The sequence below is a fragment of the Petromyzon marinus genome, chromosome 1, assembly GCF_048934315.1.
Source record: "Petromyzon marinus isolate PM22_M1 ecotype Great Lakes invasive population chromosome 1, UKy_Petmar_22M1.pri1.0, whole genome shotgun sequence".
Taxonomy (NCBI): Eukaryota; Metazoa; Chordata; class Hyperoartia; order Petromyzontiformes; family Petromyzontidae; genus Petromyzon; species Petromyzon marinus.
Genome location: NC_133667.1, coordinates 15,699,462 through 15,725,573, shown reverse-complemented (window position 1 = coordinate 15,725,573; position 26,112 = coordinate 15,699,462). Strand labels below are relative to the sequence as shown.

Sequence of the window (26,112 nt, the reverse complement as noted above, 5' to 3'; positions counted from 1 at the left end):
TATTAGACATTTTTGCAAATAAAAAAAAAGAGTACATCCCATGTGTTAGTACATTTTTCTATATTTTAGGCAGGAAATTCGTTTTCAAATTTCGATTATTTTTTCTGGGGGGGAGGGGGGGGGACCCCCAGACCCTCTGGAAGATTTGGTCCCCCCCAATGTTCACTCCATGGCTACGGCCTTGGCTTGAAATAATTTTGCGTGAAAAGTTGGGGGCCCGTAGCATGCGTAGTCGCTACTTGTGCGACTGGGAGAATCCGGCACGCAGCAACAGCAGCAGCAGCAGCTACCCCCGCACCAGAATGTGCCACGCGTGGAATGTGAATTCACAATAAATGGTCACGACTCGTGCGAACCGCCACGTGTATACAAAGGCAAAGATCCCCCGGGCTCCCGTATAGGCTCTACCAGACCTGTAAAGGGTGGTGGTGGGGGCCAAGTGGCTTGTGAGCGAGTTAGCAGCACCAGCAGCAGCGAGCAGCATCTATGAAGGGCTGGCAACAGTGGGGCACTACGTACGGTGCGATAGAAGTTCGACATACATACATAGACTCACACAGAAACCCATGGACTCACGCAGAGATCCATATACAGTACTCGTGCGAGTCCATGGGTCTCTGTGTGAGTCTATGAGTCTCTGTGTGAGTTTATGGGTCTCTGTGTGAGACTATGGGTCTCCGTGTGAGTCTATGGGTATTTGTGCGAGTCTATGGGTCTCGGTGTGAGTCTATGGGTCTCGGTGTGAGTCTATGGCTCTCTGTGTGAGTCTATGGGTCTCGGTGTGAGACTATGGCTCTCTGTGTGAGGCTATGTGTCTCTGTGTGAGTCTGTGGGTCTCGGTGTGAGTCTATGGGTCTCTGCGTGAGTCTATGGGTCTCTGTGTGAGTCTATGGGTCTCTGTATGAGTCTATGGGTCTCTGTGTGAGTCTATGGGTCTCTGCGTGAGTCTATGGGTCTCTGTGTGAGTCTATGGGTCTCGGTGTGAGTCTATGGCTCTCTGTGTGAGTCTATGGGTCTCGGTGTGAGTCTATGGATCTCTGCGTGAGTCTATGGATCTCTGTGTATGTACTGTACGTTGAACTTCTTTCGCACCGTACGTAGCCCAGCGTGATAATCGGAGGTGCGGGGGAAGGACAAACAAACAAAACACAGAGGACTGCGAGATCTTGGGCAATAGTTGGAAGCGGCCTTGCAGCGTTCCGCCCGTTGGTTCCTCGGCGATTGTGACATGCACTGAAACTAAAGAACATGATGACCACGATCATAATGATTGTAGGAATTGATTTTAATCTATGCGAACCTTGCAGTGGATTGACCACGATGAGCGCAGTTGCTGCTGAGTGGGGCATCAGTTATGAAAACCACGTGCCCGTGTGTCTGTGTGTGAGAAAGTGAATCATGGGTTGCTCACAGCAATTGAGCAATAACACGCGTGTTTGTGTCTGTGTGTGTATTTGTGTGTATCTGTGTGCGTGTGTGTGTTTGTGCGTGTTTTTTTGTGCGTGTGTATCTATGTGTATATATCTGTGTGTGTATATATGTATGTGTGTATCTGTGTGTGTTTTTCTGTGTTTGTATATGTGTGTGTGTATATGTGTGCATGTATCTAGGCTGGCCTGCCTACGATCCATCTTGGGTTTGACCAGGCTGGATTGTGTGGAGCTCACAAATCCTTGAAAGATCTGGGCAAGGTCCCATCGGTGAGCTCCTCCGGCAGGCAAGGCTGCGTTGGCTGGGCCATGTAGCCCGCATTCCCAGCCACCGCATGCCGAAACAGCTTTTGTCCGGCCGGATCGAGGGGGCTAAACGGGCGCGGCACGGGCTAGAGAAGAGATGGAGTGATGTGGTACAGGAGGACGTGGAGCTGAGTGGACTTGCCGATGACTGGTACCAGCGGTATCAAGATTGGTCTCTGTGGAGGAGGCTCGTGAAGGACGCTACTGGGCAGTTGGAGGCAGTCGCCCTCCAACAACAACGGAGGGCGGAGGAGCGACGCTCACAACAACGAGCGGAGCGCCGGGTAGCTAAAGCACAGCAGGTTGGCATAGTAGGGGGCACAGGTGGTGCATCAGCCAGTCATCTCAGTCAGTCGACCCGTGGCACTTGGGTCTGCCCCGTGACCTCCTGCCAGCGGGCGTTCGACACTTCACGTGGCCTCAAGGTGCACATGGCCTGGCACAAGCGTCGTGGTGACATCACTGCCACTTAGTGGCGAATGGCGGTTGTTGTTGTTGTATCTGTGTGTGTATCTGTGTGTATCTGCGTGTCTGTGTGTGTATCTGCGTGTGCATCTGTGTGTGTGTCTGTGTGTGTATCTGTGTGTGTGTCTGTGTGTGTGTATGTGTGTCTGTGTGAGAGAGAGAACGTGGAGTGGGAGAGACAAGGGGAGAGGTTACAGAGAGGGTGCTGACGCCACTGCAGTGGTTGGTGGTGGTGGTGGCGTTGGGGAAGCGGAAAGGGAGACTTCAGTTGGGAGAACGACAGAAGGGAGAGAGTCAGGGAGAGAGAGTGGACGGGGGGGGGAGAGTGGTAGGAGTGGATTGGAGAGAGATTATGGAGACTAGTGGAGAGAGTTTGGTGGTGGTTGAGAGAGAGGAAGGAAGGGAGAGTTAAGTTGGGAGAGCGACAATTCAAGAGACCCAGAGAGAGAGAGAGTTGGGGAGTTGGAGGAGAGGGAGAGAAGAGTGATGGGAGCGTCAGGAGATTGAAGAGGGGGTGGAGAGTAAGAGAGAGTGAATGCATGGGGGAGAGAGAGAGAGGGAGAGAGTTTGCTGTTCGTGGTGGTGGTTAAGTTTTTTCAGTTTATTTATTTTGGTATAGCCCTGTGAGCCATCCGGCTCTTGAATCGGGTGCAACCACAACAAACAAAAACACAAAAACACGAACAAGAAAAACATCTTCAAGTGACTACGTGACTTTGTGCAAACAGAAAATCCATGAAAAAACACAGCAAAATATTCCTGAAAAAAGCACCGTACACCAACCTTATTACAGACCAATTCAGACCGTATTAGTCACCCCCGTGACCCTTATAAATCTTAACGTTCATCTTACAAAGTCCCATAGTTCATAGTTCCATAGTTCATTTATTTGGTATAGCCCTGTGAGCCATTCGGCTCTTGCATCGGGTGCAACCGCAACACACAAAAACATGAACAAGAAAACATCTTAAAGTGATTATGTGACTGTGCAAACAGAAAATCCATGAAAAAACACAGCAAAATATTCCTGAAAAAAGCACCGTACACCAACGCTGTGTGCAAAAAATCCCAGTGGGATGCAAGTCAAACAACAACTTTAATAATAACAACAACAACCACAAGAAAACTTAGATTAAGGCCTTCAGTCTAACTCCGTACTACAACAAAACAAACATGTCCAAACCAAAAAACGTTTTCCAACTCACCAAAAAACTAAAGCCATAATTGCAACGTAACAGTGATCACAGGGACTGTGAACCGAATTTTTAACAATAAACTACATAAATAACATGTAACACCAAATCCTAGAGCCACAGCTGGCTGCATAAGTCACTCCACAACAACAGGAGCATCAGTCAGAGTAGCAAATTTTTCAATGCACCTTTAAGATCAGCACGCTAAATCAAAATACAGAAAATACTTTGCAGCGGTCATCCGGAGCGAAACATTTTATTTTATTTTACGCCAATGAATATCCGTGGCAGCTAGGGGTGTACAACTCCTCTAGAGCGGTGATGGTTGTAGTGGTGAGGGGAGAGCAATGGAGAGTTTGGTGGACAGCGCTGATCTGAACCGGTCCCCGCAGTCCTCCGCTAGGTTGACTCAGCCTCAAATGGGTGAACCCGGCGCGTTGTGAAGTTAAACGTCGCCGCTGGGGGGGGGGGAGAGAGAGACAAAGGCGGCCGGGGCGTGGGTGTTGGCCCCGCCCTCCACGTTGTGCCCCCACAGTGCCAGCCTTCGTAGGTGCTGCTGCTACTCGCTAGCAGCACTTGTCCCGACAGTCTGTTAGAGGCTACACGGGGGAGCTTTGTCTTTGTCTCCTTCATAGGTGCTGCTGCTACTCGCTAACGGCACTTGCCCCATCAGTCTGTTAGAGGCTACACGGGGGAGCTTTGTCTTTGTCTCCTTCATAGGTGCTGCTGCTGCTACTCGCTACTAACAGCACTTGCCCCGACAGTCTGTTAGAGGCTACACGGGGGAGCTTTGTCTTTGTTTGGTGTTAGCGGTCGAGGGGGGGAGAGAGGAGGGGAGGGGGAGGGAGGAGGGGAGAGGGAGGGGAGGAGGGGGGGAGAGTTAAGAGAGAGCGAGCGAGAGAGAGAGGCAGGAAGAGGTGGAAAGTTGGAGGCTGAGTGGTGAGGTCCGTGGTTTGCTGCGTCTCTCTGTGTGTGTGTCTCTCTGTGTCTCTCTGTGTCTGTGTGTCTCTGTGTGTGTGTCTGTGTGTGTGTCTCTGTGTGTGTGTGTGTGTCTGTGTGTGTGTCTGTGCGTGTGTGTCTGTGTGTGTGTCTCTGTGTGTGTCTGTGTGTGTGTGTCTCTGTGTGTCTCTCTGTGTCTGTGTGTCTCTGTGTGTGTCTCTGTGTGTGTCTCTGTGTGTGTGTCTCTGTGTGTGTCTGTGTTTGTGTGTCTCTGTGTGTGTCTCTCTGTGTCTGTGTCTCTGTGTGTGTCTCTGTGTGTGTGTCTCTGGGTGTGTGTGTCTCTCTCTGTGTGTCTCTGTGTGTCTCTCTGTGTCTGTGTGTGTGTCTCTGTGTGTGTCTCTGTGTGTGTGTCTCTGGGTGTGTGTGTCTCTGTGTGTGCCTCTGTGTGTGTGTCTGTGTGTGTGTGTCTGTGCGTGTGTGTCTCTGTGTGTCTCTCTGTCTGTGTGTGTGTCTCTGTGTGTGTCTGTGTGTGTCTCTCTGTGTGTGTGTCTCTGGGTGTGTGTGTCTCTGGGTGTGTGTGTCTCTGGGTGTGTGTGTGTCTCTGTGTGTGTCTGTGTGTGTCTGTGTGTGTGTGTCTCTGTGTGTGTGTCTCACTGTTCCTGTGTCTGCCTGCGTGTCTGTGTGTATTTCCAAAACTCTGTCTGTCTGTGTGTGTCTGTCTGTGTGTCTCTGTGTGTGTCTCTGTCTGTGTGTCTCTGTGTGTGTGTGTCTGTGTGTGTGTGTCTCTGTGTGTGTGTCTCTGTGTGTGTGTCTGTGTGTGTGTCTGTGTGTGTGTGTCTGTGTGTGTGTCTGTGTGTGTGTGTGTCTGTGTGTGTGTCTCTGTCTGTGTGTCTCTCTGTGTGTCTTGTCGTGTCTCTGCCGTTGTGTCTCACTGTCCCTGTGTCTGCCTGCGTGTCTGTGTGTATTTCCAAAACTCTGTCTGTCTGTGTGTGTCTGTCTGTGTGTCTCTGTGTGTGTCTCTGTCTATTTGTGTGTCTCTGTGTGTGTGTTTCTGTGTGTGTGTCTCTGTCTGTGTGTCTCGGTGTGCGTGTCTCGGTGTGCGTGTCTTTGTATATCCTGGTTTCTCTGTCTCTCTGATTAGAGTGTCTCTGTCTGTCTGTGTGTCTCTGTGCGTGTGTCTCTGTGCGTGTGTCTCTGTCTGTCTGGGTGTCTCTGTCTGTGTGTGTCTCTGTTGTTTACGCTTGGCAGGAGAGACATCGAGACTTTGCAAACAACTCCGCCTACAGGTGAGATGTGACACACTCACCATTACACTCACCACTCACACAACTCACACACACCACACACATCACACACACACACCACTCACACACACACACCACTCACACACACACCACTCACACACCACACACACACCACTCACGCACACACACCACTCACACACACCACTCACACACACACACCACTCACACACACACACCACTCACACACACACCACTCACACACACACACCACACACACACCACTCACACACACCTTACACACCACTCACACACCTGTGCTGCCCCCATAGACACCATTACACAGTTACTGTCTTACGCACACACCACTCACACACACACACCACTCACACACACACACCACTCGCACACACACACACCACTCACACACACACACCACTCACACACACCACTCACACACACACCACTCACACACACACACACCACACACACACACCACTCACACACACACCACTCACACACACCACTCACACACACACACACCACACACACACACCACTCACACACACCACTCACACACACACCACTCACACACACACACCACTCACACACACCACACACACACACCACACACACACACCACTCACACACACACCACTCACACACACACACCACTCACACACACCACTCACACACACCACTCACACACACACCACTCACACACACACCACTCACACACACACCACTCACACACACCACTCACACACACCACACACACACACCACACACACACACCACTCACACACACACCACTCACACACACACCCACTCACACACACACAACTCACACACAACTCACACACACACACAGCACTCACACACACACACCTTACACACCACTCACACACACACCACACACACCTTACACACACACCTTACACACACACACCTTACACACACACACCACTCACACACACACCACTCACACCTTACACACACCACACGCACTCGCTCGTGTGCAGCAATATCCTGTCTCATAAATGCTCTCTCTGTCTCCTTACACTTCACACCACACTGGCTCTCTCTCTCTCTCTACTGTCTATCATACACACCCCTCAACATACACACACACCTCAACATAAACACCCCTCTACATACACACACCTCTACATACACATACCTCTACATACACACACCTCTATACACACACCTCAACATACACACACCTCAACATACACACACCTCAACATACACACACCTCTACATACAAAGATACATACACACACCTCAACATACACACACCTCAACATACACACACCTCAACATACACACACCTCTACATACACACACCTCTATACACACACCTCAACATACACACACGCCTCTACATACACACACCTCTACATACACACACCTCAACATACACACCCTCAACATACACACACCTCAACATACACACACCTCAACATACACACACCTCTACATACACACACCTCTATACACACACACCTCAACATACACACACACCTCTACATACACACATACACACACCTCTACATACACACAACAACCGCCATTCGCCACTAAGTGGCGGTGACGTCACCACGACGCTTGTGCCAGGCCATGTGCACCTTGAGGCCACGTGAAGTGTCTAACGCCCGCTGGCAGGAGGTCACGGGGCAGACCCAGGTGCCACGGGTCGACTGACTGAGATGATTGGCTGATGCACCACCTGTGCCCCCTACTGTGCCAACTTGCTGTGCTTTAGCCACCCGGCGCTCCGCTCGTTGTTCTGAGCGTCGCTCCTCCGCCCTCCGTTGTTGTTGGAGGGTGACTACCTCCAACTGCCCAGTAGCAGCAGCGTCCTTCACGAGCCTCCTCCACAGAGGCCGATCTTGACACCACTGGTACCAGTCATCGGCAAGTCCACTCAACTCTACGTCCTCCTGTACCACATCACTCCATCTCTTCTCTAGCCCGTGCCGCGCCCATTTAGCCCCCTCGATCCGGCAGAACAAAAGCTGTTTCGGCATGCGGTGGCTGGGTATGCGGGCTACATGACCCAGCCAACGCAGCCTTGCCTGCTGGAGGAGCTCACCGATGGGACCGTGCCCAGATCTTTCAAGGATTTGTGAGCTCCTCACACAATCCAGCCTGGTTGAACCCAGGATGGATAGTAGGCAGGCCAGCCTAAATGTTTCTAACCGGCGAAGATGTTCCATTAGGGGGGGTCCACGTTTCGCAAGCGTAGTGAAGGGAGGGAATGACCGTGGCCGAGAAGACCTGAAGCTTAGTGCGGAGCGACAGACCAGGTAGCTTCCACACAGCGTTACGCAACCGATGAAAAGATATTGCCACTCGACTGATTCGGAGTGAGACCTCTGCTGTTAAACTGGAGCCGGTCATAAGCACACTGCCCAGGTATGGGAAACTCTCCACTCTCTCCACAACTGCCCCATCACCGATTGAGAGTTGTGGGGGTGGAGTGTCCGATGGTACAAAATACCCAGGCAGGTGCTTAGTTTTGGTGGGGCTGATGGTAAGGCCCCATTTCTTAGTGGCACGCTCCAGTCTCAGCAGCAGCGTCTCCAACTCCTCCCCTGAATGAGCAGCTATTACCAAATCATCGGCATACATAACGTGGTTGAGCAATAGGGAGCCATCCCTTGACCGCACCCGGGCATCGATCAGCCTCCCATTATATCTGTATCATTATATCTGGTACACACAACAACAACAACCGCCATTCGCCACTAAGTGGCGGTGACGTCACCACGACGCTTGTGCCAGGCTATGTGCACCCTGAGGCCACGTGAAGTGTCGAACGCCCGCTGGCAGGAGGTCACGGGGCAGACCCAGGTGCCACGGGTCGACTGACTGAGATGACTGGCTGATGCACCACCTGTGCCCCCTACTGTGCCAACTTGCTGTGCTTTAGCCACCCGGCGCTCCGCTCGTTGTTCTGAGCGTCGCTCCTCCGCCCTCCGTTGTTGTTGGAGGGCGACTACCTCCAACTGTCCAGTAGCATCCTTCACGAGCCTCCTCCACAGAGGCCGATCTTGACACTGCTGGTACCAGTCATCGGCAAGTCCACTCAGCTCCACGTCCTCCTGTACCACATCACTCCATCTCTTCTCTAGCCCGTGCCGCGCCCGCTTTGCCCCCTCAATCCGGCCGAACAAAAGCTGTTTCGGCATTCGGTGGCTGGGCATGCGGGCTACATGATCCAGCCATCGCAGCCTTGCCCGCCGGAGGAGCTCACCGATGGGACCGTGCCCAGATCTTTCAAGGATTTGTGAGCTCCTCACACAATCCAGTCTGGTTAAACCCAGGATGGATCGTAGGCAGGCCAGCCTAAATGTTTCTAACCGGCGAAGATGTTCCATTAGGGGGGAGTCCACGTTTCGCAAGTGTAGAGAAGGGAGGGAATGACCGTGGCCGAGAAGACCTGAAGCTTAGTGCGGAGCGACAGACCAGGTACCTTCCACACAGCGTTACGCAACCGATGAAAAGATATTGCCGCTCGACTGATTCGGAGTGAGACCTCTGCTGTTAAACTGGAGCCGGTCATAAGCACACTGCCCAGGTATGGGAAACTCTCCACTCTCTCCACAACTGCCCCATCACCGATTGGGAGTTGTGGGGTGGAGTGTCCGATGGTACAAAATACCTAGGCAGGTGCTTAGTTTTGGTGGGGCTGATGGTAAGGCCCCATCTCTTAGTGGCACGCTCCAGCCTCAGCAGCAGCGTCTCCAACTCCTCCTCTGAATGAGCAGCTATTACCAAATCATCGGCATACATAACGCGGTTGAGCAATAGGGAGCCATCCCTTGACCGCACCCGGGCATCGATCAGTCTCCCATTATATCTGTATCATTATATCTGGTACACACAGACACAAAACAAAAAAAAACAAAGATCCCCCGTATAGCCTTAACAGACTGTAGGGGCAAGTGCTGTTAGCGAGCACCTATGAAGGCCGGAACGGTACACGAGGGGGTGGGTGGCCAGCACCACGCCCGACCGCCTTTGTCTCCCTAGTGGCAATGTTTACACACCACACCAGGTACTCATTTGAGGCTGAGTCGACCTAGGGGAGGCCCGGGACCGGTTCAGATAATCGTCACTGGTGTTGGCCGTGAGCGGGAATCGAACCCGGGTCGCCGGGTTCATAGCGCAGCGCTCTAACTGCTACACTATCGCTCCCCACACACAGACAAACACACACAGACACACACACACAGACACACACACACAGACACACACACACAGACACACAGACACACAGACACACACACAGACACAGACACACAGACACACACACACAGACACACAGACACACACACAGACACACACACACAGACACACACCCGTTACATACCTTTCACTGCTCATTCACGCTCCAATGAATGAAATGCAGCAATGCCACTAAATGTACAACTTCACACCTGGGCACTTCTCACACAGCTAGACACAAACACAAAGCTCCCCCCTCCCCTCTGTGTAGCCTCACGCAGGCTATTAGATGGCTAGGAGATGTTGGCTACCTCGCCTGGTATACAGGAGGTCGTGGGTTCGATCCCGACCCCTGACGATGCCTGCTGCTGCTGTATATTTGGAGTTTGCGTGTCTCTCTCTCATCATCATCATCACGGTGGCTAGGAGATGTTAACTACCTCGCCTGGTGTACAGGAGGTCGTGGGTTCGATCCCGACCCCTGATGATGCCTGCTGCTGCTGTATATTTGGAGTCTGCGTGTCTCTCTCTCTCTCTCATCATCATCACGGTGGTTAGGAGATGTTAACTACCTCGCCTGGTGTACAGGAGGTGGTGGGTTCGATCCCGACCCCTGACGATGCCTGCTGCTGCTGTATATTTGGAGTCTGCGTGTCTCTCTCTCTCTCTCATCATCATCACGGTGGCTAGGAGATGTTGACTACCTCGCCTGGTGTACAGGAGGTCGTGGGTTCGATCCCAACTCTGACAACGCCTGCTGCTGCTGCTGTATATTTGGAGTTTGAGTGTCTCTCTCTCTCCTTGGTGGTCCCCCCCCCCCCTCTACGTTTAGAATCGACGTCGCCACGCGTTCAGAGTATTTGGCTGCTACCATGGATGTGATGTTGATGATGATGTTGATGATGTTGATGATGATGATGAGCTCACTTGGTCGATCTGCCATTTGAGGTAGCCGGACCGCTTCCGACAAATATCCCACGGCTCAGTGGGGGCCTTCGCCGACAAATACAAATACGATGTACAACGGAATCGGAAGGAACCGATTCCGTTCCCGTGACCGATTCCGTTCCGATGACGTGCACATACGTACGACGTACACCTACGCACGCACCTGAATCGCAAGGAACCGATTCCGTTCCGATGACCGATTCCGTCATCGGAACGGAACCGGAAGGGAAAAAAAAACCCCGATTTAAGGTGAAAGGATTCAACGAAGATTCTGACGATTCTGATTCCGAATTCTCGACTTTCCCCCCCCTTCCACCCCACCAACAGCGCGCCCTCCCCCCTGCTCGGCCCAGCCATGGTGGTCCTGGGCTCGCGGGCGCTGGCGCTGAGGGCCGTGCTGCTGGGGCCTCCGGGATCCGGCAAGGGCACCGTGGCCTCTCGCATCCGGAGCCGCTTCGGCCTCCAGACGCTGTCCACGGGCGACCTCGTCCGTGACCACATAGCTCGCAAGACCGGCAAGTGCAGGCACGGGCACGCGCACAGACACGCGCACGCACGGGCACGCACAGACACACGCACGGACACACGCACAGACACACGCGCAGACACACGCACGGGCACACGCACGGGCACACGCACAGACACACGCACAGACACACGCACAGACACACGCACAGACACACGCGCAGACACACGCACGGGCACACGCACAGATACACGCACAGACACACGCACAGACACACGCACAGACACACGCACGGACACAAGCACAGACACAAGCACAGACACACGCACAGACACACGCACAGATACACGCACAGATACACGCACACACGGGCACGCACAGACACGCACGTACACGCACACGCACGTACACACACAGACACGCACGTACACACGCACACACACGCAGACACACGCACACATGCACACACAGACACACACACACACACATGCACGCACAGACACGCACGTACAGTACACGCGGACGCACACGCACCCACAGACACACACGCAAATATGAAGATGATGATGAAGACCATTTGTGTCCACCCACTCCCCCTGGGAGGAACGCTCTTCCTCTATCCGGTATGAGAACAAGAATGTAAAAACTTGATCTCAAGCTCTGTGTGTCTATGTTGTGTGTCTCTGTGTGTCTCTGTGTGTGTGTCTCTCTCTCTGCCCGTGTGTCCGTCTGTGTGTCTCCGTGTCTGTGTTTTGTCTCTCTCTCTCTCTCAACTTTAGTTCTACCCGTTATTTAATTGGTTTTCTTTCTACGTGACTTCACCGAAAGAACCAAAGAGTAACAAGAATGTACTCTGTTAATCCGGGAGGAAATCCGATGAGCTGTGAAGCTCTTTATTCACACCAGATGATGTCCCAGTCGTCGTCGCAGATGTCCATCCAGGAAGCAAATGGAGCCATTGTAAAACTAACGCACGCACAAATCAAGGTTTTTTTTTTCCTCTGCGTGTTAGTCTGTTGTGTCCGCCTCTCTCCCGCCCGCCCGCACCTCCCATTAGCACGGTAGGCTACGTGCAGTGCAAAAGAAGTTCAACGCACGCACGCACGCACGTTGAGGGTATTTGTCTGCTGCTGTGACTTTCCGCGTGATGCTAAAGCCACTTTGTTGAAGCTGTCCTCTGTGAGAGCCTGGCCGCTTTGGGGAAAAAACAATTTTACGTGGTTTCTCAGCAGGGGGCCTTGCCTGGTGACAAAAAATACAAAAATACAAAAAAAGGTTTAGTTTCAGTAGTTTAAATCGCGGTGGTGTTCGGGGTTAACGTTGGTCACGCTGGTAACGATGGGCAGAGGTCGCGAGAGCCACTGGCAAAGGTCGACGATGATCGTCAAACGTGGCGAAAGCCGACGTGGTAAATCGCAACGTGACCTCCTGTGACCTGCCGTGCCCTGCCCTTACGTGCCGTGACCTCCCCTCACCTGCCATGACCTCCCATGACCTCCCCTGACCTGTGGTGACTTCCTGAGACATCCCGTGACCTCCACTCACCTCCCATGACCTCCCCTCACCTGCCATGACCTCCCATGACCTCCCCTGACCTGTGGTGACTTCCTGAGACATCCCGTGACCTCCACTCACCTCCCGTGACCTGCCATGACCTCCCATGACCTCCCCTGACCTGTGGTGACTTCCTGAGACATCCCGTGACCTCCACTCACCTCCCGTGACCTCACCTCACCTGCCATGGCCTCCCGTGACCTCCTCTGACCTGTGGTTACTTCCCGTGATCTCCGCTGACCTCTCCTGACATCCCGTGACCTCCTCTCACCTGCCGTGACCTCCCGTTAATTTAAGAAACCTTTCTTTTACCAAGTAAAGCCCCACCGAGATGTTAATTTATTTTTCAGAAGCAAGCCGGCAATCACGAAGGATAGCCAATGAAGAAGTGGCTTCTCAGTCACGTGGAAGTTCATAGCAGCAGCAGCAGCAGCCGGATAATCTAATTTAGAATCAAGGTAATAATTTAGAAATCGACGCACACATTGATTTATAAATGTGGCGGGGGAACCCCCGGAGGATCCCAGAGAAAAATTCCGTGCGACCACCACGGTGAGAGAGAGAGAGAGAGACAGGGAGATGGAGAGAGTGAAAACACACAAACTCCACACATCTACAGCAGTCGTCGTCACGTTTGGGGCTCGAACACACGACCTCCTGCATACCGGGCAAAGTAGTTAACATCTCTCCCCGCCACCATGATGATGATGAGAGAGAGACACGCAAACTCAAAATATACAACAGCAGGCATTGTCAGGGGTCGAGATAGAACCCATGACCTCCTGTACACCGGGCGAGGTGGTTAACATCTCCTAGCTACCGTGATGATGATGAGAGAGAGACACGCAAATTCCAAATATACAGTAGCAGCAGGCATTGTCAGGGGTCGGGATAGAACCCACGACCTCCTGTACACCGGGCGAGGTAGTTAACATCTCCTAGCTACCGTGATGATGATGAGAGAGACACGCAGACTCCAAATATACAGCAGCAGCAGGCATTGTCAGGGGTCGGGATAGAACCCACGACCTCCTGTACACCGGGCGAGGTAGTTAACATCTCCTAGCTACCGTGATGATGATGAGAGAGAGACACGCAAACTCCAAATATACAGTAGCAGCATGCATTGTCAGGGGTCGGGATAGAACCCACGACCTCCTGTACACCGGGCGAGGTAGTCAACATCTCCTAGCTACCGTGATGATGATGAGAGAGAGAGAGACACGCAAACTCCAAATATACAGCAGCAGCAGGCATTGTCAGGGGTCGGGATAGAACCCACGACCTCCTGTACACCGGGCGAGGTAGTCAACATCTCCTAGCCACCGTGATGATGATGATGAGAGAGACACGCAGACTCCAAATATACAGCAGCAGCAGGCATTGTCAGGGGTCGGGATAGAACCCACGACCTCCTGTACACCGGGCGAGGTAGTCAACATCTCCTAGCCACCATGATGATGATGATGAGAGAGAGAGACACGCAGACTCCAAATATACAGCAGCAGGCGTCGTCACGTTCAGGCTCTAACCCACGACCTCCTGTACCCCGGGCGAGGTGATTAACATCTCTCCTCGCCACCACGGCGGCAGGCGGTGGAGGTGGCGTGAAGGGGGGAGGGGGCCCTGATACTTTCTCCTGTTTTGGCCGGACGCACCCGGCGGCGGCGGGGGTTTGGAGTGGAACTCGCGTGATGTGTGGTGACGGGGTCGACGGAGGTCGGTCCGCTGGTGACGGTTTGCGCCGTTGCCTTAACGCAGGGGAATTTGAGTTTTGCAGGTCCGTACGGCGGCGTCACAGCCGTTTCAATGCGGGCAGCAGCAACAACAACAACACAAATGTTTCGTGTTGTTTGTTTTGTGTTTCTCTCCTTGCGATTTTGTAGGATGAACGTTGAGATTTATAGGGGGCACGGGGTGACCAGCAATGTCTGAGTTGGTCTGTAGTAAGGTAGGGCACTGATATTGGGTTGACAGGTATGTAGTAGTGTAGTGTATCGTAGTGTAGTGAATAGTGTAGTGTATAGTAGTGTAGTGTATAGTAGTGTAGTGTGTAGTAGTGTATAGTGGTGTAGTGTATAGTGGTGTAGTGTATAGTGGTGTAATGTATAGTAGTGTAGTGTATAGTAGTGTAGTGTATAGTAGTGTAGTGTATAGTAGTGTAGTGTGTAGTAGTGTATAGTAGTGTAGTGTATAGTGGTGTAGTGTATAGTGGTGTAATGTATAGTAGTGTAGTGTATAGTAGTGTAGTGTATAGTAGTGTAGTGTGTAGTAGTGTATAGTAGTGTAGTGTGTAGTAATGTAGTGTAAAGTAGTGTAGTGTGTAGTACTGTATAATTGTGTAGTGTATAGTAGTGTAGTGTGTAGTACTGTATAGTTGTGTAGTGTAATGTGGTGTAGTGTATAGTGGTGTAGTGTATAGTAGTGTAGTGTATAGTAGTGTAGTGTATAGTAGTGTAGTGTATAGTGGTGTAGTGTATAGTAGTGTATGGTAGTGTAGTGTATTGTGGTGTAGTGTATTGTGGTGTAGTGTATAGTAGTGTAGTGTATAGTAGTGTAGTGTATAGTAGTGTAGTGTATAGTAGTATAGTGTATAGTAGTGTAGTGTATAGTAGTGTAGTGTATAGTAGTGTAGTGTATTGTGGTGTAGTGTATAGTAGTGTCATGTATAGTAGTGTAGTGTATAGTGGTGTAGTGTATAGTGGTGTAGTGTATAGTGGTGTAATGTATAGTGGTGTAATGTATAGTAGTGTAGTTTATAGTAGTGTAGTGTTTAGTGGTGTAGTGTATAGTAGTGTATAGTGTATAGTAGTGTGTAGTGTATAGTAGTGTAGTGTATAGTAGTATAATGTATAGTAGTGTAGTGTATAGCAGTGTAGTGTATAGTAGTGTAATGTATAGTAGTGTAGTGTATAGTAGTGTAGTGTATAGTAGTGTAATGTATAGTAGTGTATAGTAGTGTAGTGTATAGTAGTGTAGTGTATAGAAGTGTAGTGTATAGTGTAGTGTATAGTGGTGTAATGTAGTGTAGTGTATAGTGTAATGTATAGTAGTGTAGTGTATAGTAGTGTAATGTATAGTAGTGTAGTGTATAGTAGTGTAGTGTATAGTATAGTGTATAGTAGTGTAGTGTATAGTGTATAGTAGTGTATAGTAGTGTAGTGTTTAGTAGTGTAGTGTATAGTAGTGTAGTGTATAGTAGTATAGTGTATAGTAGTGTAGTGTATAGTGGTGTAGTGTATAGTAGTGTATAGTAGTGTAGTGTATAGTAGTGTAGTGTATTGTGTAGTGTATAGTGTAGTGTATAGTAGTATAGTGTATAGTAGTGTATAGTGTATACTAGAGTAGTATATAGTGTAGTGTATTGTGTATAGTGTATAGTAGTGTAGTGTATAGTGTAGTGTATAGTAGTATAGTGTATAGTAGTGTATAGTGTATACTAGAGTAGTGTATAGTGTAGTGTATAGTAGTGTAGTGTATTGTGTAGTGTATAGTAGTGTAGTGTATAGTAGTATACTGTATAGTAGTGTATAGTGTATAGTAGTGTAAAGTGTATACTAGAGTAGTGTATAGTGTAGTGTATAGTAGTGTAGTGTATTGTGTAGTGTATAGTGTATAGTAGTGTAGTGTATAGTAGTATAGTGTATAGTAGTATAGTGTATAGTAGTGTATAGTGTATAGTAGTGCATAGTGTATACTAGAGTAGTGTATAGTGTAGTGTATAGTAGTGTAGTGTATAGTAGTGTAGTGTATTGTGTAGTGTATAGTAGTGTAGTGTATAGTAGTATAGTGTATAGTAGTGTATAGTGTATACTAGAGTAGTGTATAGTGTAGTGTATAGTAGTGTAGTGTATAGTAGTGTAGTGTATAGTAGTGTAGTGTATAGTAGTGTAGTGTATAGTAGTATAGTGTATAGTAGTGTATAGTGTATACTAGAGTAGTGTATAGTAGTGTAGTGCACAGTTGACAGGTATTGGGTAAAACCGGAATGTCTCGTTGGGCCCCCCCCCTCCACCCCCTCCACCCCCTCCACCACCCCCACCCCCGCCCCCAAGACGGCGGTGGGGTAGGAGGGGACGGAGTGGGGGGGCGGACGGAACTCGTGGGCGCGAGAGTTTGGGGCGGGGCGGGAAAGTTTGGGGCGGGGCGCGAGAGTTTGGGGCGGGGCGCGAGAGTTTGGGGCGGGGCGCGAGAGTTTGGGGCGGGGCGCGAGAGTTTGGGGCGGGGCTTGGCGATGCCCACACCCCCACGCGCACAAAAGGCAGAGCTGGTCGGGGTGACCTCCACGAGTGGATGGGCACCACTTGCCACCCACAACCCCCCGCGCCGCGGCCGCCTTTGTCTCCCCGGTGGCGGTGTTCACACGCACGCGCGCACACCGCGCCAACACTCGCGCACGAGCACAACAAGGACAAAGATCCCCCGTGTAGCCTCTAACAGACTGTAGGGGCAAGTGATGTTAGCGAGCAGCACCTATGAAGGCCGGCACGGCACGCGAGGGGGTTGGTGGCCAGCACCACGCCCGGCCGCCTTTGTCTCCCCAGTGGCGATGTTTATTACACACCGCACCAGGTGCTCAATTGAGGCTGAGTCGACCTAGGGGAGGCCTACTAATAACACTGATACGTACACACGTACACAGACAGACCCATACACACACATACACCGAACCCTACACACACACAGACCTGTACACACACAGACCTGTACACACATGCACCATTACACGCAGACACGTACACATACGGCAATACACACACACACGTACATCAGTACAAATACACAGACACCAGTACAAAGACACACAGACCTGTAAACACACACAGACCTACACACACATACACACCAATACACACACACACAGACCTGTAAAGACACACACACATGCACCTATACACACACACAGGCACCTATACACACACACAGACACCAATAACAACCGCCATTCTCCACTTAGTGGCAGTGACGTCACCACGACGCTTGTGCCAGTTTAAGTGCACTTCAAGGCCACGTGACATGTCGAACGCCCGCTGGCAGGAGGTCACGGGACAGACCCAGCAGGTGCCACGGGTCGACTGACTGAGATGGCTGGCTGATGCACCACCTGTGCCCCCTACTGTGCCAATTTGCTGTGCTTTATCCACCCGGCGCTCCGCTCGTTGTTGTGAGCGTCGCTCTTCCGCCCTCCGTTGTTGCTGGAGGGAAACTGCCTCCAACTGCCCAGTAGCAGCAGCATCCTTCACGAGCCTCCTCCACAGATACCAGTTATCGGCAGGTCCACTCGGCTCCACATCCTCCTGTACACATCACTCCATCTCTTCTCTAGCCCGTGCCATGCCCATTTAGCCCCCTCGATCCGGCCGAACAAAGCGGTTTACGCATGCGGTGGCTGGGCATGCGGGCTACATGATCCAGCCAACGCAGCCTTGCCTGCCGGAGGAGCTCACCGATGGGACTTTGTCCAGATTTTTCAAGGTTAAACCCAGGGATGGATCGTAGGCAGGCCAGCCTGAATGTTGCTGACCGGCGAAGATGTTCCATTAAGGGTGTCCAAGTTTTGCAAGGGGAGGGCATGACCGTGGCCAAGAAGGCAAAACACCAATACACACACACACAGACCCGTACATACACACAGACACCAATATACACACACACAGACACCAATTTACACACACACACAGACCCCAATAGACACACACAGACCCATACACACACAGAGACCCCTCCATATACACAGACGCCAACACAGACAAAGATAAAGATCCCCCATATAGCCTGTAGGGGCAAGTGCTGTTAGCGAGCACCTATGAAGGCCGGAACGGTACACGAGGGGGTGGGTGGCCAGCACCACGCCCGACCGCCTTTGTCTCCCTAGTGGCGATGTTTACACCGCACCAGGTACTCATTTGAGGCTGAGTCGACCGAGGGGAGGCCCGGGACCCTGTTCAGATAATCGTCACTGGTGTTGTCCGTGAGCGGGAATTGAACCCGGGTCGCCAGGTTCATAGCGCAGCGCGCTAACCGCTACTACACTATCGCTCCCCACAGACACACACACAGACAAAGACAAAGACAAAGGTCCCCCATATAGCCTTAACAGACTGTAGGGGCAAGTGCTGTTAGCGAGCACCTATGAAGGCCGGAACGGTACACGAGGGGGTGGGTGGCCAACACCACGCCCGACCGCCTTTGTCTCCCTAGTGGCAATGTTTACACACCGCACCAGGTACTCATTTTAGGCTGAGTCGACCTAGGGGAGGCCCGGAACCGGTTCAGATAATCGTCACTGGTGTTGGCCGTGAGCGGGAATCGAACCTGGGTCGCCAGGTTCATAGCGCAGCGCGCTAACCGCTACACTATCGCTCCCCACAGACACACACACACACGCAGACACACACACAGACACACACACAGACACACATACACACACACAGACACACACAGACACATACACAGACACACACATACACACACACACGCATGCCTTTGTACTTTGTTCTGTGCATCGGTTAGTGATTAACGAGGCACACGTGACCAGCCGCCAACGGTCAGCCGGGCGTGGGGACCACAAGCTGAGGCCAAGCCCTGAAGCTGCAAAGCGTGTCTTGTTAACTCCCTCGCCTGGTACACAGGAGGTCGTGGGTCTCTCTCCACCCAGTGAGATGTTAACTCCCTCGCCTGGTACACAGGAGGTCGTGGGTCTCTCTCTACCCAGTGAGATGTTAACTACCACGCCTGGTACACAGGAGGTCGTGGGTCTCTCTCTACCCAGTGAGATGTTAACTCCCTCACCTGGTGTACAGGAGGTCGTGGGTCTCTCTCTACCCAGTGAGATGTTAACTCCCTCGCCTGGTACACAGGAGGTCGTGGGTCTCTCTCTACCCAGTGAGATGTTGACTACCTCGCCTGGTACACAGGAGGTCGTGGGTCTCTCTCTACCCAGTGTCTTGTTAACTCCCTCGCCTGGTCCACAGGAGGTCGTGGGTCTCTCTCCACCCAGTGAGATGTTAACTCCCTCGCCTGGTACACAGGAGGTCGTGGGTCTCTCTCTACCCAGTGAGATGTTGACTACCTCGCCTGGTACACAGGAGGTCGTGGGTCTCTCTCTACCCAGTGTCTTGTTAACTCCCTCGCCTGGTCCACAGGAGGTCGTGGGTCTCTCTCCACCCAGTGAGATGTTAACTCCCTCGTCTGGTACACAGGAGGTCGTGGGTCTCTCTCTACCCAGTGTCTTGTTAACTCCCTCGCCTGGTACACAGGAGGTCGTGGGTCTCTCTCTACCCAGTGTCTTGTTAACTCCCTCGCCTGGTACACAGGAGGTCGTGGGTCTCTCTCTACCCAGTGAGATGTTAACTCCCTCGCCTGGTACACAGGAGGTCGTGGGTCTCTCTCTACCCAGTGACTTGTTAACTCCCTAGCCTGGTACACAGGAGGTCGTGGGTCTCTCTCTACCCAGTGAGATGTTAACTACCTCGCCTGGTACACAGGAGGTCGTGGGTCTCTCTCTACGCAGTGTCTTGTTAACTCCCTCGCCTGGTACACAGGAGGTCGTGGGTCTCTCTCTACCCAGTGTCTTGTTAACTCCCTCGCCTGGTACACAGGAGGTCGTGGGTCTCTCTCTACCCAGTGTCTTGTTAACTCCTTCGCCTGGTACACAGGAGGTCGTGGGTCTCTCTCTACCCAGTGAGATGTTAACTCCCTCGCCTGGTACACAGGAGGTCGTGGGTCTCTCTCTACCCAGTGTCTTGTTAACTCCCTCGCCTGGTGTACAGGAGGTCGTGGGTCTCTCTCTACCCAGTGAGATGTTAACTCCCTCGCCTGGTACACAGGAGGTCGTGGGTCTCTCTCTACCCAGTGAGATGTTGACTACCTCGCCTGGTACACAGGAGGTCGTGGGTCTCTCTCTACCCAGTGTCTTGTTAACTCCCTCGCCTGGTCCACAGGAGGTCGTGGGTCTCTCTCCACCCAGTGAGATGTTAACTCCCTCGCCTGGTACACAGGAGGTCGTGGGTCTCTCTCTACCCAGTGAGATGTTGACTACCTCGCCTGGTACACAGGAGGTCGTGGGTCTCTCTCTACCCAGTGTCTTGTTAACTCCCTCGCCTGGTCCACAGGAGGTCGTGGGTCTCTCTCCACCCAGTGAGATGTTAACTCCCTCGCCTGGTACACAGGAGGTCGTGGGTCTCTCTCTACCCAGTGAGATGTTGACTACCTCGCCTGGTACACAGGAGGTCGTGGGTCTCTCTCTACCCAGTGTCTTGTTAACTCCCTCGCCTGGTCCACAGGAGGTCGTGGGTCTCTCTCCACCCAGTGAGATGTTAACTCCCTCGCCTGGTACACAGGAGGTCGTGGGTCTCTCTCTACCCAGTGTCTTGTTAACTCCCTCGCCTGGTACACAGGAGGTCGTGGGTCTCTCTCTACCCAGTGTCTTGTTAACTCCCTCGCCTGGTACACAGGAGGTCGTGGGTCTCTCTCTACCCAGTGAGATGTTAACTCCCTCGCCTGGTACACAGGAGGTCGTGGGTCTCTCTCTACCCAGTGTCTTGTTAACTCCCTCGCCTGGTACACAGGAGGTCGTGGGTCTCTCTCTACCCAGTGTCTTGTTAACTCCCTCGCCTGGTACACAGGAGGTCGTGGGTCTCTCTCTACCCAGTGAGATGTTGACTACCTCGCCTGGTACACAGGAGGTCGTGGGTCTCTCTCTACCCAGTGTCTTGTTAACTCCCTCGCCTGGTACACAGGAGGTCGTGGGTCTCTCTCTACCCAGTGTCTTGTTAACTCCCTCGCCTGGTACACAGGAGGTCGTGGGTCTCTCTACCCAGTGAGATGTTAACTACCTCGCCTGGTACACAGGAGGTCGTGGGTCTCTCTCTACCCAGTGTCTTGTTAACTCCCTCGCCTGGTACACAGGAGGTCGTGGGTCTCTCTCTACCCAGTGTCTTGTTAACTCCCTCGCCTGGTACACAGGAGGTCGTGGGTCTCTCTCTACCCAGTGTCTTGTTAACTACCTCGCCTGGTACACAGGAGGTCGTGGGTCTTTCTCTACCCAGTGAGATGTTGACTACCTCGCCTGGTACACAGGAGGTCGTGGGTCTCTCTCTACCCAGTGAGATGTTGACTACCTCGCCTGGTGAACAGGAGGTCGTGGGTCTCTCTCTACCCAGTGAGATGTTAACTACTTTGCCTGGTGTACAGGAGGTCGTGGGTCTCTCTCTACCCAGTGAGATGTTAACTACCTCGCCTGGTCTACAGGAGGTCGTGGGTCTCTCTCTACCCAGTGTCTTGTTAACTACCTCGCCTGGTATACAGGAGGTCGTGGGTCTCTCTCTACCCAGTGAGATGTTAACTATCTCGCCTGGTACACAGGAGGTCGTGGGTCTCTCTCTACCCAGTGAGATGTTAACTACCTCGCCTGGTCTACAGGAGGTCGTGGGTCTCTCTCTACCCAGTGAGATGTTAACTACCTCGCCTGGTACACAGGAGGTCGTGGGTCTCTCTCTACCCAGTGAGATGTTGACTACCTCGCCTGGTACACAGGAGGTCGTGGGTCTCTCTCTACCCAGTGAGATGTCAACTACCTCGCCTGGTTTACAGGAGGTCGTGGGTCTCTCTTTACCCAGTGAGATGTTAACTACCTCGCCTGGTCTACAGGAGGTCGTGGGTCTCTCTCTACCCAGTGAGATGTTGACTACCTCGCCTGGGGTACAGGAGGTCGTGGGTCTCTCTCTACCCAGTGAGATGTTAACTACCTCGCCTGGTGTACAGGAGGTCGTGGGTTCGATCCTGACTCTGACGATGCCTGCTGCTGCTTTATATTTGGAGTCTGCGTGTCTCTCTCATCATCATCACAGTGGCTAGGAGATGTTGACTATCTCGCCTGGTATACAGGAGGTCGTGGGTTCGATTCCGACCCTGACGATGCCTGCTGCTGCTGTATATTTGGAGTCTGCGTGTCTCTCTCTCATCATCATCATCACGGTGGCTAGGAGATGTTTACTACCTCGTCTGGTGTACAGGAGGTCGTGGGTTCGATCCCGACCCAGACGATGCCTGCTGCTGCTGCTGTATATTTGGAGTCTGCGTGTCTCTCCCATCATCATCATCGTCACCACGGTGGCTAGGAGATGTTTACTACCTCGCCTGGTCTACAGGAGGTCGTGGGTTCGATCCCGACCCAGACGATGCCTGCTGCTGCTGTATATTTGTAGTCTGCGTGTCTCTCTCTCATCATCATCACGGTGGCTATGAGATGTTGACTACCTCGCCTGGTGTACAGGAGGTCGTGGGTTCGATCCCGAGTCTCCCCCCCATACCCTCCCCTTGTGCCCCCCCAAGCATGACCCCCCCCATTACTGTGCTTACCCCCCTCCTCCTGTGCGCCCCCACCTTGCCCCCCCCTGCTGCTGGCTGATGCTTGTTGTTGATTGTTGTTGATGTTTGTTGTTGATGTTTGTTGTTGATTGTTGTTGATTTTTGTTGTTGATTGTTGTTGATGTTTGTTGTCGATTGTTGTTGATGTTTGTTGTTGATTGTTGTTGATGTTTGTTGTTGATTGTTGTTGATGTTTGTTGTTGATTGTTGTTGATGTTTGTTGTTGATTGTTGTTGATTGTTTGTCGGTGTTTGTTGTTGATTGTTGTTGATGTTTGTTGTTGATGTTTGTTGTTGATTGTTGTTGATGTTTGTTGTTGATTGTTGTTGATGTTTGTTGTTGATTGTTGTTGATGTTTGTTGTTGATTGTTGTTGATTGTTGTTGATGTTTGTTGTTGATGTTTGTTGTTGATTGTTGTTGATGTTTGTTGTTGATTGTTGTTGATGTTTGTTGTTGATGTTTGTTGTTGATTGTTGTTGATGTTTGTTGTTGATTGTTGTTGATGTTTGTTGTTGATTGTTGTTGATGTTTGTTGTTGATTGTTGTTGATGTTTGTTGTTGATTGTTGTTGATGTTTGTTGTTGATTGTTGTTGATGTTTGTTGTTGATTGTTGTTGATGTTTGTTGTTGATGTTTGTTGTTGATGTTTGTTGTTGATGTTTGTTGTTGATTGTTGTTGATGTTTGTTGTTGATTGTTGTTGATGTTTGTTGTTGATGTTTGTTGTTGATTGTTGTTGATGTTTGTTGTTGATTGTTGTTGTTGTTTGTTGTTGATGTTTGTTGTTGATGTTTGTTGTTGATTGTTGTTGATGTTTGTTGTTGATTGTTGTTGAAGTTTTGTTGCTGATTGTTGTTGATGTTTGTTGTTGATTGTTGTTGATGTTTGTTGTTGATTGTTGTTGATGTTTGTTGTTGATTGTTGTTGCCGTTTGTTGTTGATTGTTGTTGATGTTTGTTGTTGATTGTTGTTGATGTTTGTTGTTGATTGTTGTTGATGTTTGCCGTTGTTTATTGTTGACGTTTGCTGCTTGCCGATGTTTGTTGTTGATTGTTGTTGATTGTTGTTGATGTTTGCTGCTGGCCGATGCTTGTTGTTGATTGTTGTTGATTGTTTGTCGGTGTTTGTTGACGGTTCGCCTGCCCCAGAGATCGGCGTGCTGGCCAAGGAGTGCGTGCTGGCGGGGCGCCTCGTCCCCGACGAGATCATCACGGAGCTCACGCTCACCGAGATCAAGGCCATCGGGGAGCGCGGCTGGCTCCTGGATGGTGAGTGGGGGCACAGGTGGGGTGGGGCACAGTGGGGGGATACAGGAGGAGGAGGGGGGGCACAGTGGGGGGCGCACAGGAGGAGGGGGGTAAGCACAGTAATGCACAGTAATGGGGGGGGTCATGCTTGGGGGGGCACAAGGGGAGGGTATGGGGGGGAGACTCGGGATGGAACCCACGACCTCCTGTACACCAGGCAAGGTAGTCAACATCTCCTAGCCACCGGGCTGCCCCCCACGCACCACGCTCGTTACGACCTACCCCCGCCCCCCCCCCCCCCCGCGGCCCCCCCCGCCCCCCCCCGCGGCCCCCCCGGCAGGCTTCCCCCGGACGGTGTCGCAGGCCCGGGCCCTGTCCGACCGCTACCCGCTGGGCGCGGCCATCAACCTGGACGTGCCGTTCGCCACCATCACGGAGCGTCTGACGGCGCGGTGGACTCACCCGGGGAGCGGGCGAGTCTACAACACACACTTCAACCCCCCGCGCAAACCGGTACCACGTGACCCCGTGACCCCCGTGCCCCACGTGACCCCCGTGACCCCCGTGACCCCCGTGCTCCACGTGACTCCCCGTGCCCCACGTGCCCCTCGTGACCCCCCTGCCGCCCGTGACCCCCGTGCCGCCCACGCAGGCTGAACAAAGCCGTGAGGTGCGCCCGCAAGCGTGCGGGAGCATCTAGAAGCATCCAGCAGCATCCCCAACGCCTCGTGTGACGACGATGACGACGATGATGATGACAACGACGATGATGACGACGATGACGACGATGATGACGACGATGACAACGATGACGACGATGATGACGATGATGATGACGATGACGACGACGATGATGATGACGATGATGATGATGATGACGACGATGATGATGCTACGCCGAGGGCGTCCGCCGGCTTTGTAGGGCTGTGGGCTGACCGCCGCACGACCGCTCCCCTACGTGTAGAGAAAGACAAAGATCCCCCGTGTAGCGCGTGGCAGACCCTCGGGGCAAGTGGTGTTGGCGAGCAGCACACTCGTAGACAGACATGCCCTGTGTCCCACATCTCCCGATGCCCCCACAACTCCCTGAGTCCGTCCGTGTCTCCGTGTCTCTACTCACGTGCCTCCACGCGGAAATCCTTGTTACCCCCCGTGTCTCACCCCCCCCGTGTCTCACCCCCCCGTGTCTCACCCCCCATGTCTCACCCCCCCCCCGTGTCTCACCCTCCATGTCTCACTCCCCCCGTGTCTCACCCCCCCGTGTCTCACCCCCCCCCGTGTCTCCCCCCCCCCGTGTCTCCCCCCCCCCCGTGTCTCCCCCCCCCCGTGTCTCCCCCCCCCGTGTCTCACCCCCCCGTGTCTCACCCCCCCCCCGTGTCTCCCCCCCCCCCATGTCTCACCCCCCCCCCCGTGTCTCCCCCCCCCCGTATCTCCCCCTCCCATGTCTCACCCCCCCCGTGTCTCACCCCCCCCGTGTCTCACCCCCCATGTCTCCCCCCCCCCCGTGTCTCACCCCCCATGTCTCCCCCCCCCCCGTGTCTCACCCCCCGTGTCTCCCTCCCCCCCCCCCCCGTGTCTCACCCTCCATGTCTCACTCCCCCCATGTCTCCCCCCCCGTGTCTCACCCCCCCGTATCTCACCCCCCCCGTGTCTCCCCCCCCCGTGTCTCCCCCCCCGTGTCTCCCCCCCCGTGTCTCCCCCCCCCCGTGTCTCCCC

At 52.5% G+C, this 26,112-nt stretch overlaps 1 protein-coding gene across 1 annotated transcript in view; it reads left to right on the top strand.

The window, feature by feature from the left end:
- The first annotated feature begins 4,260 nt into the window (after positions 1-4,260).
- The window catches only part of AK3 (adenylate kinase 3), a 32,051-nt gene continuing 10,199 nt past the window's right edge, over positions 4,261-26,112 (top strand). Inside the window, exons 1-5 of the mRNA XM_076063520.1 lie at positions 4,261-4,338; positions 5,582-5,619; positions 11,086-11,273; positions 24,298-24,417; positions 24,737-24,909. Of these exons, the coding sequence (XP_075919635.1) occupies positions 11,114-11,273; positions 24,298-24,417; positions 24,737-24,909 (453 nt within the window). The 5' untranslated portion in view covers positions 4,261-4,338; positions 5,582-5,619; positions 11,086-11,113. The remainder of the gene's footprint in view (positions 4,339-5,581; positions 5,620-11,085; positions 11,274-24,297; positions 24,418-24,736; positions 24,910-26,112) is intronic.